At 41.7% G+C, this 19,299-nt stretch overlaps 1 protein-coding gene across 6 annotated transcripts in view; it reads left to right on the top strand.

Moving 5' to 3' along the window:
• Positions 1-19,299, top strand: part of SPAG16 (sperm associated antigen 16) — a gene marked incomplete at its 5' end in the record, with an annotated part of 730,962 nt that overhangs the window by 46,340 nt on the left and 665,323 nt on the right. For 5 of the 6 annotated variants that reach the window (XM_084643191.1, XM_084643189.1, XM_084643193.1 and 2 more), the window contains one exon: positions 7,670-7,821. In XM_084643191.1, coding sequence (XP_084499317.1) covers positions 7,670-7,821 — 152 coding nt within the window. The remainder of the gene's footprint in view (positions 1-7,669; positions 7,822-19,299) is intronic. The other variant, XM_084643190.1, reaches the window with a different exon arrangement.

The raw sequence follows: 19,299 nt of genomic DNA on the forward strand, positions 1-19,299 counted from the left end.
AAAAATTGCATGGAATATATGGTTTCTTCCCAGACCATTTCTAGGTGCCTTAAATAATGTATTGTTGAATGTTTTATTCTTTGGCAGAGACTTCTCTTCCAGGGACAATATGTCCACATTTCATTAGAGCTGTGGCAACGTCTCTTGCTTGACTTAAACAAGTCCCTGCTGTGGAGATTGGAAGAGCTGTTACCTGGAAATCTGTTCACGTTTTCAGTAAGCATTGTGCTTTGGACTTGGCCTCTAGGGCAGATGCTGCTTTTGGTAGAGTGGCACCTCAGTCTCTATAGAGTTAGGACTCTGTCCCCACCTCCAAGTTGTTATTTTCAGCACTGCTTATGAGTCTTTACCCTAAGTGGGAATATGTAGAGCCACTTGAACAGGAAAAGGTTACTTGTAACTCCAGTTCTTCAAGATGGCTTTGTATAGTCCTACTCCCCACTCAGTGTCCTGTCTTTGTCAGAGTCTAATTGCTTTTTGTTCCCCGACATTGCAGTGGATGGAACTGAGGAGGTAGAAGGCACTCCACTCCTTATATAGCCTTGCTCTCAGGATGTTCAGAAATCCTGAAGGGGAAGGGACTGGTGGTGAGAGAGTGCTCTAATGGATACTGCTGGGAGAAGGTTTTACCATACAGCATCACAAGACAGCACAGTACCCATAAGTATGATTATGCAGAACCATTTTGAAGAACGCTGGTTACAAATCAGTAACCTTTCTTTACTTGTCTGAAATATTTTCTTAGGGCTAGATTCTGATACCTTTACTCACATGCAGTAGTACCTTACTCATCAGTAAGTCCACTTTAAATCTTAAAGAACGAGGAGTACTTGTGGAGATCTTAAGTTGCAAATAAATGTGTAAACCTTTGTGCCAGTGGAGGGGTCCTTGTTCATCTTTGTCACATTTCAGGCCAGGAAATGGAGTATAGGCTTCTTGTTGTATGCCAGTTTAGGGTGGGTAGGTGCTGTTGCCTGAAGGCCTGGAGCATGGGTTCCTCTTCTGTGCTAGTGCTTTGTATTATGAGTGCTCCATCTGTTTTTCATATTATACAAAGCTTTCATTTGTTAGGTGATTCAGAGAACCACTGTCCTGCTATTCACACACACTTATTTATTGTCCCAAAATCTTGAGCATTTGATAATACCAAAAAAGTGACAAGCAGGGGAGTACTTATAAATAAATAAAATCACTTTACATATCCAGTACAAATTATTAAACTCATCAGTCATCCACACGCCCACACAAGCTTTGATTTACCATCCCACTACTTCACCTTGCAAATGCTATTTCATTTCACTTCCTTCTAGCGTCATTGGCTCTCATGCTTTTTATTGCTCTGTGTTGGTCTCACTCATGTCTCAATGGGCAGTGTGTTTTTATTCAGTCAGTCTGCACTGCATACTGAAAGATGGTAGCATATCCTGCAGCATGTCATCAAAAGCTTTTTCTGGGGATGATGTATTTGAAATCTTGAGAGGTGGACCTATGCACAGATGTAAACAGGACAAATGTTGGTGGCAGTTTTTTTCTGAATTTCATGATCGCTTATAGGGAGCCAGCATACTGAGTGGAGGGCATGTGTGATGTGCTCACAGTAGCCTGTGTAGCTGAGGATGTCCATTGCGCACTTTGTACTAGCTGTAGTTACTCCAGGGCTGATAGCTTCATGCCCCTATAAACTGAATTGGTATAGTACAGTTTCCCATAACTGTCCTCTGTGTGTGTGTCCGTACAGTTAGCTCTCAAACCTCTTTTGTACATTTCCCTGGACTGCTGCTGCATCTCTTAGCAAGGACAGTAGTATCTCATGATCAACTGTGTGGTATGTTGCAGAAAGGCTCAAGAGAAAGAGTGGTTCTCGGCCCTCTAGCCATTGATAGAAGGAAATTGTCCATCAGTGCCACTAATGCTGTTTCCATTCCATATCCTGACCTGACCAGATTGGCTTTGGCTAGATGAGCTAGAAAGTGGCTTTACTAGCTTCTCTATGACATACTGGATGGTAGGTAGCTCAGTGCAAGGGGTTCTTCATTGTTGGTCAGACTATTCCATACCTCCTCTGTCTCCTTCAAATATGCAACACTCATAGTAGATTACGGAACTATTTTCTGAAGTTGGCAGCCAGATCTGATGCCCAATTCAGGAAAATTGTCTGAGATTTACTATTTACCTATTTATTTATTGGCGGTAACACCCACTATGTTTTAAGTGCTTTCCAAATACTTTAAAAGGATGATTCCTGCTCTAAGGCACTAGTTCCTCGCAGACCTACCTCCTGTCAAGGTTGTTACTGCTGTTTTAATCTCTTGCAAGTGTGTCTGCATTCATGTGTGGTCCCAACAATCAGTGCTCTTCTAGAGTGTTCTGACTTGGCACTTATGGGGCCTAATCTAATGCCTACTAAAGCAAATAGAAGTCTTTCCACTGATTTCAATGGACACTGGATCAGGCCCAAGGTATCTGCATATTTCCCCAAGGTTGGATCTAGACAGACAATCATCCTACACCCCAATTACTGGTAAGTAACACTTCTTTGTTTGGGCCTTCCTTTTCTGTCCTCTTCTATTTTGCTTAAGGGTAATACAAATGGTCATTTGCTCTACAAATCTGTGTGATCTTCAGGGTATGCCAAAAAGCCCATGTTTTTACCTTGGTTTCTGCAGATGCATGGCCATTATAAGGATTGGTACTTGTGCAAGGTAAAATTTAGTCACTCAAATAACATGGGTTGAGTTGATTTAATCTTTGGTCTATTATTCTCTGACTTTTTGGGGTGAGAAACCTCTGCTGCTCAGTCTCTTATGTGACTGTTTTTAGTTGATGCCAAAGGTACTTAGACCCATTTTTGTGAATTTTTAAATCTAAATAACTATATGGGTTTGTATTGTAATACTTTTTACAATTGTCTTTGGCTGCATGACCTAGCATCTCAACCTTGCACATTATTTTCTGGTTGTAACGGAACAACATAAAATAAATAAAGTGAAGAGAACTTAAATGTAAAATTGTGTGTGACTAACCTTAGCAACCATGTGCTTCAACTGAACTTTCTAAATGTGAGGGAAGAGGTGCTTGCCCTTTGCCTGTTCCACACTTGATGTGTAAATGTCATTCTCTCCATTTATGGGCATGCCAGAGTTGATAGAATATAGCATGTAAGCAATCTTTTACACATTTTGAGGGAGTGATAGTTATTTTCTACCATCTGCATCCAAACTCCTAAAATACACTTATACATTTTGATATGTCGGAGAATGACAATTTCAAGTCAATTATATATTTAAATTCTGGGTCCCATGGATTTAAAATGGGTGTCCTAAATTAGAGACCAGATTGTGCCACACATTATTGGCAGTGCTGAGCTTTGTCATCCCTGGGAAACTTTGCGTGGTGTGCCTCAGGATGGGGAGGCATAATCTCTCAGGTCTCTAGAGAGCAGGAGGAGTGCACGTCCCTTTGAAGGGTGCAGCCTGCCCCAACCTCATGTGTGCTTAGCCAGTTCCAGGGTGAAAGTGGGATGGACGGAGCAAGACCCCTTCCTGCCGTATAGGGGCACACACATAGAACACATCCTGCACGCCCTGAGCACAGGGCTGCTATTTTGTCTGGTGGGAGGAATAAAAGGGTGAAGTCTGCTTTTGCTCTCGTTCGCTCAACAACCACTTGAAGTCCAGGTGCAGTAGAAGGGAGATGTGGAGTAATGTTTACTTACTGCATCGAGTCTATTTTACCCAGTGTCCATTGCAAATCAATAGCGCTCTCTCACGCGTCCTAATTAAAGCTGTCGGACATGTAATCCATGATCAGCAAGATGTTATAAAGGAGTTGTCGATCTACCCCTTTGCACATCATGATAAAAATGTGTTCCCCAGACTTCCATCAAAAATCTGAGTGATCCGTGATCTCTCTGATTATTCAGTTGTCATGTTAATTTTGTTGAGTTACTTGCCTTTCAATTTTTTTAACATGATAGTGTATGTACAGCTGCTCTTTTGGGGAGTCAAGCGCTGGGAAACAAAATGTTGCTTGTGTGAGACTCAGCAGAGGTTGGAAACAGCATTCTCAACCTCCACACATCTTTCTAATTCAGAACATACATGCAGACTTGCTATGTGCGGCTACTGGGTTTTGGGAAGTAGCCAACAAGGTCGGTCCTCCGCTCATATGCTAATTTTGCATATTGTGGATTTGTGTTATGCATGCTCCAAACATATACACATTTTCCCCTTCTCTGATGCCTTGTGGAGCACTCATCTACAGTATGGAATGGATGTACAGCATTTCTCTGTATGAACTCCCTATTGTTTTGGCCACTGGTGCAGCAAGAATGCTGAGGTTCTCTTCGCTTTGGCCCGAACATGCAACATAAGAAAGTTCAGAATTTGGCCTTTCTCTTTCAGAGCTAGCTCCACAGATCATCCAACCTGATCTATACCTAAAACTTGGGTCAACCTAGTTACATCTTTCAGGAGTGTGGAAAAACTACAGACACTGCTAGGCCTAGCTACAGTCTCTTGAGAGGGTGGATTTGCTACCTTAACAGAAAAACACCCTTCTCTTGCTATAGCAAGTGTCTGTGTTACAGTGCTATAGCAGTGTACCTGAAGCTGTGCTCCTGTGGTGTTTGTAGCGTAGAAATAGCTTCAGTGTTGTCCCCATCTGTCTGTAACTGTAGGGGACAGAATCAGAGCTGATGGATAGCTGCTGAGGGACTAGTCCCCACCTTCCAGAGAGTCCTCAGTTGTGTTCTGTATCCTCTAGCTACTGGCAGGGCAGTGGAATCCAGCACCTACTGCAAGAGAGAATTAAAACAAAACTGCAGAACTGATTTGTGTTCTGTCTGGATTTACCACAGCACCCGCTCAGGTAACAGACTAGAAGGATGGTGGAGAAAGGGCCAAAGTGGATACCAAGACAGTGTCCCTCGGTTGCCCTGGAATTTGCAGCTGTTAAAGTTATTTAACACTCTGCCTGTAGCTCCATCAGATGTTTGCTCTTTTTTTAACTATTAGGTATAAGTATGATTCCCTCCTCCGGTTTCCTAAATAAATAAGTACAAGTTAGTAATTGGAAATCTTCTTAAAGGGCCAATTGAGCAAAGCATTTTAGCGCTCAACTAACTTCAAGCGTGTGCATGCCAACTGGAGTCCCTACTCTCATGCTTCCTTTTAAGACTCTTCACATGCTAAAGAGTTTGGCTGTACTGGGACCAGGGCTCAAAAGGATACAATATTAGAGCCAGTAAGGAAAAAAAAAAAAAAAAGGTAAATTGAGAATTTTTTAATTGAGAAGAGGGATGGCTATTTTGTGAAAATATTAATGAAAAATGTGCCCATGTTGAATACGAACTTCTTTTTAACCTGCCCTGTCCAAAATTTGAACTAGGAGCCTACACAGAGAAGGGCTAATATTTGTTCACTGAATTATTATTTGCTTGTATTGCTGTAGTAATGGACCAGGATCCCATTGTGGTAGGTGTTGTACACAGAACAAAAAGACAGTTCCTGACCCCAAAGTTCTAAGTAATCATTGTTCTGGCTTACATATATATTTGAACCCAGCACTGCTATTAGAATTGGTTCAGAAAACCATGCAATGAAATTGTTACCAGCTCAGTATATTTCTTGTATTCTCTGGAATCTGCAGCTGTTTATTATTCAATTATGAAGTCTAACTCAATGACTTTCTTCGTGGTTGAATTAACTCACTTCTAAGCCTGTTACCATGTTTCCTCCTTCCTTGATCTGATGTAACTGCTCTCAGGATGTCATGGAAAAGGAAATTTCAAAGGCATTAGTTGAAATACTTAGACCTGACTGACCTTTTCCAAGCACAAGGCAGTCAGAATGGGAAACATGAGCTGTTACCATTTTATAGAGTGTAATCACAATCCTTTAGATTTTGGTCATTCTTTCAAGCAGTTACTGACTTTTTAAGCTCTTTAACTTTCATGGTTCTGTGGTGGTTTATAAATATGTATATTTCACAAGCGCAAACAAACCCAATGTCCCATGAGCATCATAATTGCGAGTGGGTGATAGTTATTGAGTGAGGGGGAAATCTTCCACATGAATAAAACAATTCTGCATTATATAGTACTTCAGGAAATGTTATTCATAGCGTTTACTGCAGTAGTCGTCTTCACTTTTAAAGAATTGATAATAGGGCTAGTCTGTTTTGTAAGACACAGTTCTTTTCACCTTTTTGTAGCTTTTATTGGAGTTCATCATACAGAAGGTTTTGATCCTCATTTAATCCAACTTACGCATCCTGTTTTTTTGAGAGTTAGAATTTCACAACTGAACTGAACTTTACTTACAAAGAGCAGATTTTATTAGATGTGTATGTTTAATTTTGTTTCAGCCTAGTTATTTTATTTGTTTAGTGCTGTACAAATAAAATGTGTTGTTTCGCTAGCAATCCTGGGGGAAAAAAAAATAGGGTTGAACAAAACATTTCTTTAGATCCCAAATGAAATGTGTTGTATTGATTTTGAGAGCCTTTTAATCTTTTATATTTACAAAAAAATGAAGGAAATTTTGAAATGGAATTTCTGAATGTTTTTTGTTTTGACATTTTGTAACTTTTGTGGGTTTTGTTTTTCACAAACAATTTGTCAAAACATTTCAGCGTGTCATATCTACCATTTTTTTTGCTCTCCTCTTCCTCCTCCCTCTCCCCCCCACCCCCCCAAAAAAAAATCAGCTGAAAAATTTTGCCCAGTTCTACATGTGATGTTTTAAGGTTGGGATTTGCAAAAGAGACTTAAGAGCCTAAATCCCATGGAAATTCAGTGTTCCATTCTTACTCCTCCAGGGGTGCAGGATCCATCCCAATGCAATACCGACATGCACAGTATCCCATATGATTGCAATGGAAACTTTCTAAATATGAAGCAGGTGTAAACCAATGTAATCCTATCTGCCTTAGTCTGTGGAGAACCTGAAAGACTATGAAATTTCCCATTCATCTCAGTGAAGCAGTAACTGTCAAATCTGATGACAATTTAAATGTCAACATTAACTATCTTACTGCTGATTATTTTAGCAGAAACATCAAGCAAATGTGTTTGTGTCAGGTTTGGGAGGCAATGGCAGACACTGGGATGGAATACAATGGGGAAGCTTTTTGTGCTGGAGTGAAAATTCAAACGCCCGCTCTGTACGTTTTGTACGCCCTCTCTACATTTGTGGGAAATGAAAGAGGAGGCGCATTCCTTCCTCCGCAGCTATTTCCTGGGTTCCAAAATAATTTCCTCACCTTATTGGATGCCAAAAATTACAATTCTCCCCTATCTAGTTACCAAACCCTGCAGCTTTTCTTTGACTACTACAGTGTTGTTCATATTTTCAATACCAGAATCTGCAGCATGCTGAAATTCTGGGGCATTGTAATAAAAGTTAAGTGGATTCACACTCAGAACTTGTATTAAAGGGGCTGAACGGAGTGGAAGAGTCGTATGCATAATTTTAGAGTTATTGATACGTGCAACCTTGATTACTTGGATATCACTTTATTTCAAAGACCTACTTTGCATGAATTTCAGCTTCCAGTTCTGTTTAGTTTTTTCACAGTGGGATTATTGCTAGGTAAATGAAATTTTCTTTTTTTAAGAATAACAAGAGAAATAAGTTCTAAGAGGATGAAATAGTTTTTTATTTTATAGCAGGTCATAGGTGTGAAAGGGAGGATGGAAGACAGGGTCCTACACAGAAAGCTGTTCAAGAAAACAGGGAGCAAAAATATCTGTATGCTGGCGTTGCTCCATATGATCCTGCCAAAGATCCAACAAAGCAGAAGGGCAAGAGGTATTCAAAGGTATGAAACGCTCATTGAATCTAAACTAATCTTCTGTGTTTTACTAAGTTAGTGGAAAGATAGTGAATCAATGTAACTGAGAGCAGAGTCTGGCTCTCTATTCTCACATGTTCAGAAAATGTATGTAGGGTAAACATCTAACCATTAAAGAGCTCCTGAGTTTGTATCTTTCAGATACAAAACAGAATAGTTCAGATAATTGAATGGAGTTGTAAGAATATACAGGACTAGTGAGGTTGGGTCAGAAGTCCTGCCTCGGGAGCCCAGTCACTGGGTGGGTGACAGTGAGTGAGTGCACTAGGATAGGGAGTGCACAGAAGCTGCACTAGAAACTATACTGCAGTTCAAAACTCTAAGCAGAAGTTCTGACTGCAGTCTTACTTCTGTGTATCACATGCTCTTCGTAGGGATCCTGGCCCATGCTGTAGGGCTTATAAACTTTGCAAGAGTTTCAGTTCTGTTCATTTCGTGCCTTCAGGGGTCAGAAACACCAGAGTTGTTCCAGGTATCGGCCTACAGAGAGGGGACAGGAGCGGGCGGGGAGTGGAAAAATCTGATTGCTTGTTTCTGATCAGCTAAGATGTCCAAGCTGGTGTTCAACAAGATATGCAGTTGCTCGAGTTTGCAGGCTGTGGTCTCCTCCCAAATAATTTAAAACAAAATTTTGTTGCTTTTTTGCTATGCTTGTCTAAGAGGATTTCTTCAGATTTTTCTTGTTTTGCTTGGATTATTGTGCTGGGGTTTCTCATTTTTAGTCTCTTGATTTTAATGTGTTTTAATTTCACTTAATTTTATGTGGAGAGTTTTTTGTCCTCACTTTAATATTAACTAAAATACTATGGTCCTCACCAGTCTGAGACTGAGTCATAGCGAGGGACCATACAATGATTTCTTTTCCCCAAATTAAAGTAAAAATTCGAATATCTAAAACTATGTAAGGCACTAAAATTGCTACAGCAGCCTACTCTTGCTTGGCTGGCAGCAACTGTTGGAGCCTTTTTGGGGGAGAGAGGCTTTTGACTACCTGAATGTAGCTGGAAAGTCCAGCCCCAGTCTTGTCCCTCCCTATCTCCGCAGACTTCTGATTAAGCTTGCATAGCAGTGAATTCCTTGCATGGTTCCATCTCTTATTCTGCAAAGACCTTGCTTCTGTGGTTGACATCAGCGAGGTCCCTCCACTCTGACTAGTGCTTAGTTTTAGTTTTCTGTTCCTTCCCTCCTCTTTCTACCCCTTCCTCTGGGTAACAGCTCAGTTCTATCACTCTATTCGGTCCTTCTCCTTGCTGTATACCTGAGGCAGGTCAGTTCTGGCTTGTCTCCCTTCCTGTTATCTGAATACTGCTGTGCCTCATGCCACACTCAGCCCAGGCCCAGTCTCCTTCGATGAATCTTTCCAGTGGTCAGGAAATTTAATCCTTTGACTTACCTGGAAAGCACTTGTATTTATCTCTGGCTGCTGGGCAACTCTATTTTTCTCAGCCTGGCAGGTCAGAGATACATGAACTCCACAGAGCACTGGGGTAAAGATTAAATCCTGGCCCTACTTAAGTGAAAGGGACTTTTACTATTGACTTCAGTGGGGCTAACATTTCACCCTTGGGAATTATAAGGTTTCTTCTCCTATTACATTACAATGCTAATTGACTGGATCTGGCAGGCTTCTCTGCTGCAATGGATTTTATAAGCCCCAGGTGAATCCTATCCAGGTACCCTGAAGTCTTTTTTGGCTCCTGGAGCTAGTTTAGAAAACTAGAGAATAAGTCCAAAAATAGCCTACTAAATATTCTAGGAATAGTCAAGTATACTATTCCTTGTTGAAGTGACAAAATAAACCAAATCTGGCATTTTAGGAAAGAAAGTTAGATATTTTTTCCCAAGAGTGAAAAATCTGATTTTTAAAAAATCTCATCTTATGACTATATTGTTCCAAAATGTTTCCTTTGGTGGAAAAGCATGCATGAGAAACTATAGGTGCATTGTTTATTTTTGGCCAAGTTGGAGATGGTGGGGGAAAGCCAAAATCTGCTTTAAAACAGGAAGCTGGTGATATCAGAGAGCTATTTATATCAGACTACCGTCTCTCCATAATAATTTCTGTCTTGTAATTCTCCTCCCCCATATCTACTGAAATACAGTTCTACTTTGAGAAGTGATTCTAATAATTACACTTTTACTAAATTTCGTAGGTGCCTCCTCCAAGTGGGAAAGATTAGGCTTTGATTGACTGCTTTATCCCTGTTAGATCTCCACTATAATGATGATGGGGATCAGACCAGTGGAGGTTGCCTCAATTGCATTGTTTGCAGCAGAAAAGCCTGGTAAAACATGCCAGATCTTAAGCAGATTGGTCCCTCACTTAGTCATGGTCTGTTCCTGACATTGCAATTTATGCTGAAGATAATGTCACAGATAACGTGATGGGCCTGATTCTTATTTACATTAAGACCCCTTTAAGTGCTCTGGTGGTATAAAGGGAATTTAAGTGGACGTAAATTAAAGTTACATTCACTGTAAAGCCCCTTTACTACTCTGGATGTGTAAAGGGGTCTTAGTGTAAATACAGATCAGGCCTCATAAATCAGGAGAGGAGTAAGCAATAGGGATCAATACAAATTAATAATCCTGTCCTTTATCATGAAAGAGGGAAAGAGACATAAAAGAAACCATGTGAGATATAAATAGAATTGACTGTAAAAAGAATGTTTTCAATAACTTTTCAGGAGGGCTCAGAGTGTTTAAAGCTTAGCCAAAGTCGGAGACAGTGAACTGTTCATCTACAATTAGTAAGAGATCTTATACTTTCAAGGATAGCCACCTTTATTACATTATTACCAGTTTAAAAAAAGGGGAAAAAAAACAAACCACTCAGGAAGTGTCTTTGGTACAAAAATTAGAAAATATTTGTATTAAATTTACTGTTCAAACATGAGTGAGCTCTAACAATTAAAGTGTTTTTTTTTTTAAATCTTTTGAGAACACTGCGGTCCAACCATCTGCTAAACAGTGATCTCTTGGTTTGATTTGCTCAGTGTCAACTAGCTACAAATATGGCCAGTAGCTGAGTTATCAAGTTTTCTCCAAGGATAGTCAAACACTTCAGTATCCCAATGTCTTATAAAAGCTGATTTTTAATTTAAAACCTAAGGTGTCTTTGTAGGTTTTATAACAATAACAGTGAAAAAGCAGCAAGGGATTTCTGTGCAGGGAATGCCTTCTCCTAGTTCCAAAAGCTTTGTTTCAAGACTTAATTAGGTCATAAAATAACAGGTGAGGAAACAATATCAAAATCTCTACTCTGTAATTTTCCTATATCAATTGCATCAATACCTCATAGGTTAAGCATTTGAATCTAATTTTCCATAAGACATTTATTTTAATGAAAAAACTCTTACAGCTCAGACAACCTTTGATAATATGATTGTCTATATATATCTGGAGTAGATTTTATTAATTGATTTTCTTATTAATTCATGTCTGATTTCAGATAGAGTGCACTTCGTAGTTGTATTTTTGTGTGTTTTTATTTTAATTAGCAAAGCACTTTCAGCTTGTATTCTTGTCTGTATTCTGGCAGTAATTTACTGTAAGATGTAATTTCATTTTCTAAAGTTTTTATTAGGTGCAAAACTTTATTGAAAGATGCATTGTAAAGGTCTGGGGCTGAGATATTTTCTACCACTGTGGAACAGAGGTTGAAAATGATGGCAAATGACACTTAAAAAATTTGTTTAGAGAAATAAAATGCAATACTGATAGGAATAACAGCTCTTGTAATTATTAGGTCTATGTTCCTTGATAAGATGATATGTGCGTGCATGTATGTAAGAAGTCTGAGTTGTTCCTTAGAACTGAAAAGATCTTTGTAAAAGGTACAAAAAATAGAGTGAAAAAACGAAGACCCTGATCTTGCAAACATGTATGTAAATAAATAACACTTTAGGCCTAGATCTTTAGCTGATGTAAATTAGTACAGCTCCACTGACTTCAGTGGAGCTATGCCAGTTTCGACCAGCTTAGGATCTGGCCCCTTGAGTTCAATTCACATGCCTGTAGTTACCAATATGCACGTGTATTTGCAGGAGTGGGAAATCAGACTTTTAAAACTGTTTCTGTGACTCATGTAGGTATTGCTACATAGTAACCTTATAATTCTTATCTTTACTGAAATATTCAAGGCATAATAAATCGGTGGAGCAAGAAAAAACCTTTTTTATTGCAAAATGTTTTTTCCAAAGGAATTTACACAGCACCTGTGGTGGTCTTTTATATAAGAATTGTATTTCAACGATATCATATTCCCCTTCGTCTCTGCTCTGAGATACCATTTAGTGGGCTTAGGAAGAATTTCTATCTCCCTTCTTACTCCTGCTTCCCGCCAGGGGATGTTCATACCACTCACATCTCTCTCCTCAACAATGTCAAGCTATTATTGCGTTTCTGCAAATGTAGGCATCAAGAGCCTGTTCTACCACCCATTGAAGTCAATAGATGTCTTTCCATTGATTTTAATGGGCTTTGAAGCTGGACTCGAGTCTGTCACCATCCTGGGGTTAGGAGGAGGAGATCTTCTGTGAGGTAAACCCTCACTTTTGCAACTCCAGTTATAGTGATTTGGGGGAATAGGGGAGAAACTTACATTGTAGGAGGGTTCCCCTGCATTTTCCTTGGAGTGAATGCATGCAATATTCTGTTTGTAGTGGCTGATGGTGGCCTCATTCTTAGGATATACAGTGGGCCTTTTCCATGTGTGAGAAAAATTAAAAACAAAAAATAGAAATAAGATTTATTCTTTGAGTAGTGTCCCTATGGGTGCTCCACTGTACGTGTATGTGTGCCCGAGTGCCTCTAATCGGAGATTTTTGGTAGCGGTGTCTATTGAGCCCACACATGTGTTCTCCCTCCCTCATGGTCGGCTTCGAGGCTATCTAGCGCTGTGCAAGTGGACATCCCCCCTCCCCCCACAGTTCCTTCTCAACTGCCTTTGGCCTGGAGAGCGAGCAGTCGTCCCTTCCTTTTCTGTGTCATTAGCATAAGTAGTTGTTGTTGTTCTTGTTTGTTTTGTTCTCCTTAATAGTTATTGTTTCCTTTTTACTCCGTTGGGATTAAAGGAAAAAAAAGAAAAGGAAAAGAAAAAAACTTTAGTTTACATTTCCTGCCCTATGTGTGGGGGATTCCCCCTCCCCCAGGCATTTAGAAGACTTTTTTTAACTGAAAAAATTTAAAGGGAAAGAAGAGGAGGAGGAGGAAGAGGAAAGAAAACCTTTCTTCTGCATTCCTCACTGCTAGAGGATATTAGCCCCCGGCCCAGAGGCATGCCTGGTTCTAGGAGGTGCCTTTCCTGCAAGGAGTCGATTCCTGTAATGGCCAGACACTCTCCCTGTGTCTTGTGCCTGGGAGAGTCCCACAGAAGTGTTCCCCTGCCACAGCTAAAACTGCAGTCTCACAGGAACTGGGAGCTCCTTTTGGAGAAGGCACTTCAGCCTCCAGGGGACTCTGGTGCTGACACGGTTATGTAGATGCCTCCCCTAATAGGCTGGGGAGCTCATCTACATAACCACAAGGTTCATGGCAAGTGGTCTTCCACAGAAGTGACTCTCGATATCACTCTTTTGGAGCCAAGGGCTGTCAGGAACACCTGTGCACACTTTCTGCCTTTCATCAAGAAACCCACATGAAGGTTTTACATAAATTATCAAGGGGGTGTCATATCTCCCTCCCTCTGCACAGAAGCACTCAAACTTTTGAATTGGTGCATCATCACAATGTGCTCATCTCGGCTGTCTGTCTACCAGGGATACAGAATGTGACAGCTGACCATCTCGGTCATAATTTTTCTCATGACCACGAATGGAAACTGAAGTCAGAGGTGCTTTGAGAGATATTCGCTCTTTGGGGGACCTTGACTAAGGATCTCTCTGCTGCTTACCGGAACAATAAATGTCCTTGTTATTGCACCAGGGCTGGTCTTGGGGAAACATTCACTGGGAGATGTCCTCAACCTCCCATGGGACAGGGACTTCTTGTATGCCTTTTCCCAGTTTCCTCTTTCCAAGGTCCTGTTGAAAATTCAACAAGACAAAGCGAGAGTTATTCCGATTGCCCTTCCTGGCCAAGACAAGTCTAGTTCCCTTACCTGACACAGATGGCAATATGTCATCTGGTTCCTCTTCAGCCCATTTCTTACCTGCTCTCTCAAAACAACGGGCTGATCCTTCACCCCAACTGGTGGGTCCTACACTTTCAGGCTTAGTTCCAAGGCTTAGAGGCAAAATGCTCTGACAAGCTGAAAAACATGTTGCTCCACAGCCAGAAGTTGATCTCTCGACGTAATTACCTACAAAATGGAAATGATTCCGAGTTTGTTGTCATTCTAAACACATAACCCAACCTCATCTTCCCTCCGTCTGATTTTATATTACATTTTAGATCTCAAGAGGTCAAAACTCTCTCTCAGCTCCCTTTAGGGTACATATCGTGGAGAAAACGGCTTTCCACGGCCAGGTAGAGAGATACTCCTGTATTTGCTCACCCGTGGATGCATAGATTTCTTGAGGGCATTGGGAATCTCTTTCCATGTGTGAGACCACCTGTTTCAGCCTGGGATCTTAACCTAGTTCTCAGGGCTTTGACTAGACCTCTATTTGAGTCCATGGCAACTTTCTCTCTCTCACCTGTCCATGACTACAGCATTTCTAATTGCCATCAGCTGAGCTAGCTGTATCGGAGAAATAGCAATCCTGATGGCACACCCACCGAGTATGGTCTTTGTCTTTAAAAAAAGTAACTGAGGCCGCATCCCAAGTTTCTCCTTAAAGTTGCCTCCACTTTCCATATGAATTAACAGATCTATCTTCCTGTTTTTCCCCCCCAAAACCACATTGTGATATCAGCGAGGCAATTCTCCATAAGCTAGATGTTAGAAGAGCACTAACATTCTACTTGGACAAGACTAAGGACTTCAGGAAGTCCCCTAAACTCCTTCCTTTCACTCATGGAAAGATCCAAACGCTGTGCAATATCAGCTCAAGCATTATCCAAAGAGATCTCTGGTTGCATTATCACTGTTATTAAGGGTACAACTCATCCAGAGTCTATACACACTCCATGAGGTCAATTTCTACTTAGGGACATCTTTAAGGAATGTGACGGATCTTGGAAATCTGCAGAGCAGCAACTTGGGCCTCTGCGCACACTTTCGCAGAACATTTTGTGATCACTGGAAATTCAGCCTCTGATGCCATCTTCAACTCCACAGTAATCTCTTTAGTAACAGAATCCACAGAAGCAGGGCGATCCCTAGCTATTCTGGGGCCCTATGCAGGTCCCCCACACAGGGAGGGGGTGTGGGGCCCCAGGCCTCGGCGGGGGGGGGAGAGGAGCTGGCTTGTGGGGCAAGGGGGAACCGCCCTACAGCACTCACTGGCAACACGGCTGGGTCTGGGTTGCTGCACTTCCTGCAGCCGGTGAGTGCAGGCCCGGTCCTGCTGCACTCCTCAGGGGAGTGGGGGCAGGACTGGGGTGGAACAGGAGCAGGAAGAGGCGGGGCGGGGGTGGAGAAGGGGCAGGGGCCATGGGGAAGATGCGGGGCAGGGGCTGGAGCAGCACGCAGCTGTGCAGGGCACCAGGAAATTTGGTGCCCCAAATTTCCTAGTGCCCTACACAGCTGCGTACTTTTGCGTATGGGGCCCTCTACAGAAGTCCCAGCCTCCAGTGGTGGCTGCTGCTCAGGAGTCACTTACAGTGGAGCAGATGCATATGTTTCAGTTCCATGAAGATGTGGAAAATGGGTCTTCTCTTTGGCTATCTCATAGTTTTGATTCTTGTAAAGCTAAATTGCTAGGCATCAGGTCTGATATGGTGATCTCATGCCGTTCTTCCACTTCACCTGAGATCTCACCATTTCGGAGAATAACCGGCATGTAACCTTCAATAAAAAGGATACCATCACTATGCAGTGAGAAAAATAGGCATATGTTAAGCTTTCACGATGACCCCGAACCTAACCCAAGATTAGGAAGGGTGCCCATGAACAAGGAACATGAAGAATGTTAAGATGTTATTTGTGGACTTCGTAGTAACTTCCTACCTGCTTCTTGGGACTCAGTGAGGATTGATAGATTTTGCAATCTGTTTTTTTTGGACATTGTCTATAATCTGGTGGAGTGTGAGGAATCATAATTGTTCTTTGCCTATCAAGATTTTGCTGATTTTTAGGATGTCATTTTTTCTCATATGTACTTTCTACTATGAACCTCCCCATTATTGATATTGGGTGGGGTTTTGTGATCCTTCTTTGGAGTGTCAGTGTTTTGGTGGCCACGACAGTTGAGAGGGTAGGTATGGCAAGATATCTGGCACCGAATTCTACAGGTAGCAATTTAATTATGATAGAGTATCTAGGAGCTAAAATGTATTTTAACAAAAAATGTAAGCATAAGAGTGTTTAAACTACTTGTACTGTCCTTATTTGATAGTGGTATGTATCTGAAAGCTTTATCACCAGCCAGATGTGCAATCCCTACTTTGCCATTTTTGAAATGCAAGGACAGGTTGTGATTTTAATTCTACTGACTTGGGACTCTGCCAGACTCTTCAGCTTAGACACATTTTTAGAAAAGGTCAGGATGTGTCTTAGTTTGTCCACCTTTTCCCCTCCTTAGTGTTTGCAGGCAGTCCTAGTCTGTTTGCTGGAGATCTATACATGTGGTGATCTACAGCTCAAACTAAGTGAAGCATCCTCGGTCAAAGCATGTCCAGGAGTCTAGTCTAAGAGTAGGTTCTGTGCCAGGCAGGCTGGAGACAGCCAAGAGCTGTCAGTCAGAAGGGTCCTCTTAAAGACCCACACACTGCATCCAGGACTACGACATTCTCCCCTCCTCCCCCCGCACTTTTGGTATGTGACAGCAATGATTTGCAACTTAAATACCTCACCACACTTTTTTGACTTTAAAAATCTTATTAGCTCATTTAGGGTTACATTGAGCAGCTTTACTCATCTACTCTCTGCCAAAGCAAGAACACTTCTGTCGCAAAAAGATAAAAGGTGGCCATGGTGTCCTCTCCGTCAAACCAGGGGAGGCTCCCTTGTACAGGGAAAATCAGGAATCCTTCTGCTGTGGGTGAGCCACATGGAAAGGGTAAGTCCTTTGCTTTGGCACCTATAGCACTCTGCTTCATTCAATGTACACCCTAACGATAAACAACGAATTAGGCAAAGGCCTATGATTTGGTAGCCTATTGTCTAAGAAATAATATATGCTAAGGGAATGAGAGGCTGTATTAGAATGCACATATGAGAGTGGCAGAGCTCGAATTGCATAACTACAGTTCATTTCAGCATTGCCTGGCTTTTGAGGACTTAAATGTGTTGTCTTAATGATTTGTTATTTTAATTGAAGTGGCTAATGCCTTTTTAAAAAAAACCCTAGGAAATCATTTGTATCATTGATATTGTTACTGGGCTCTGTGATGGAGTGTGGATCCCACACAGGCCCTGAAAGGGTTAATGAGGGCCTGAGAGGCCAATTACATTATGTGGCGGGCGGGGAGGAGGAGGAGAAGAGTGCCAACCTTAATTAGAGAGGAAGTCCCACGGGGAGGAGCTGAGTAGTGATGAAAGCAGAAGAAAGTTGAGAGTGGAAAAGGGAGCTGCAGGTAGAAAGTGAAGAACTCTGCAGTCACTGTCTGGGACTAGGTTGTGAGGAAAGAACCCATGGAGAAATTTGTCCAGAGATCCTCTCCCAAGGTTGGGGAGGGGGAGTGTGGCAAGAGTCCTGGGGAGTCTGGCAAGAGGCCAAAAGAGAGAGAGAGACAGACAGCAGCCACTGGGTGTGTAGCAGGCTCTATTGGCAAGCCTCCATAAAAGGGCTGTATTTGAACTTGCTAGGTGAGAGCTCTGAGAGGTGCTCAGTGGAGGAATAGAGCAGCAGAAAGGGATAGGAGGTTTAAGTTTATATACCTTTTGTTTAGGATTTTTGTTAGAGGATTCAGAGGACAGCTTGAAGGGTATGTCTACACTGTAGCTAGGAGTGAGCCTCCCAGACTGGGTAGACACACTTGCTCTAGCATCACCCAAGTGAGCATGCTAAAAATAGCAGTGTGGACATTGTGGCTCGGTGGAGACTCAGGCTAGCCAGCTGAGTTCAGACCAATGGGGCTGGGTGGACTTGAGATCCTGAGCTGTCCACGCTGTTTTTAGTGCATTAGCTCAAGCAGAACTAGCGCAAATCTGTCTATTTGGGCTGAGAGGCTTGCTCCCAGTTACAGTGTAGACCACCTGAGAATCCTGGTCCTTGGGAAGGGGGCGAAGGCACTGAGAAAAGGGTGTGAGGACCATGAGTCCCAGAGATAGGGCCGAAGACCATTTTCTAAGGACATTACTGTTTTATGTCGGACTTTGTTACCCCAGAAGGTGTGGACTAAATTGTGCCCTGGCCTGAAGGCCAAGTCATGCGAAGAGGCAGACCACTCGATCATGTGAAGGGTAGTCATTGGCTGGGGGCACCAGATGGGGAGAGCGCTGCTACATCATGTCTAACCACAAGTAGGTGCTCAAGTGGGGAGTCCAACCCCCTTCATGGGGTCCAATTGTATATGGGCGCACGCGCTCTCTCTCGCGTGTGGTCATTCACGTACAGTCTCATAAGCAGGCTTGGCAGAATTCTATGTTTTAAAATAATTAGATAAATATCTAAACTTTCTACCGATAATATTTACATGCTAACATGAAAAGGCAGCAAAAGAGAGAGTATCAGCACAATTTTTTTCCAGTTTGAATGTTCTTTCAACATAGTTTCCTGAGATTTTTCTAAGGTTTTTGTTTTTTCATATTTATAATGTTTTATTAATTTTGCCAAATACAACAAATCTATCAAAATACCAGATTCATCATAGTATACTAAGTAAAGAGGGTTAGGATAAAGGGAGGGGAGGGAAAGTGACATATCTATCTTTATGGTTATCTACTTTAAGCTTAGACCTCTCAAAAGACATCAAAAATTGCTTTGAATTTTTTGGGCATTCTCCTTCTGTGGAATGCCAGGCATTTGCTAGTTGCAAGGTCAACAATATCATTGAGCCAGGCATCAATATTTGGTGGAGATCGACTTTTCTATTTTTTCAGGATCCATTTTTTTAGCAACCAAAGCTGCACATTGGAACCGTGCTGCCTTTTTTACCAGGTAACTTCCATGTATCATGAGTATAGCCAGAATGAAGTTTAAGGGGGAGGGCTCCAATGTAGCCAGTTTTTGTTATCTTTAAAGGAAAGCAAAAAGACTAAAAATTGCAGGAATGTACTATTTAGTGCTCCACACAAGGTTTGGAGGAGAGAGCCCCTCTCCTGGGACCCTTAGGAGCCGCAAAAAATAATAAAAAAAAAAATCAAAAAATCTGACACAAAGGTTTGCCTTATTCACTTTGCGGCACAATATATGCACTGATGTTTGTATGCATGTCTTGATCTTTGATTATATATTT

Source organism: Lepidochelys olivacea (genome assembly GCF_965140295.1).
Source record: "Lepidochelys olivacea isolate rLepOli2 genome assembly, chromosome: 11".
Classification (NCBI taxonomy): domain Eukaryota; kingdom Metazoa; phylum Chordata; order Testudines; family Cheloniidae; genus Lepidochelys; species Lepidochelys olivacea.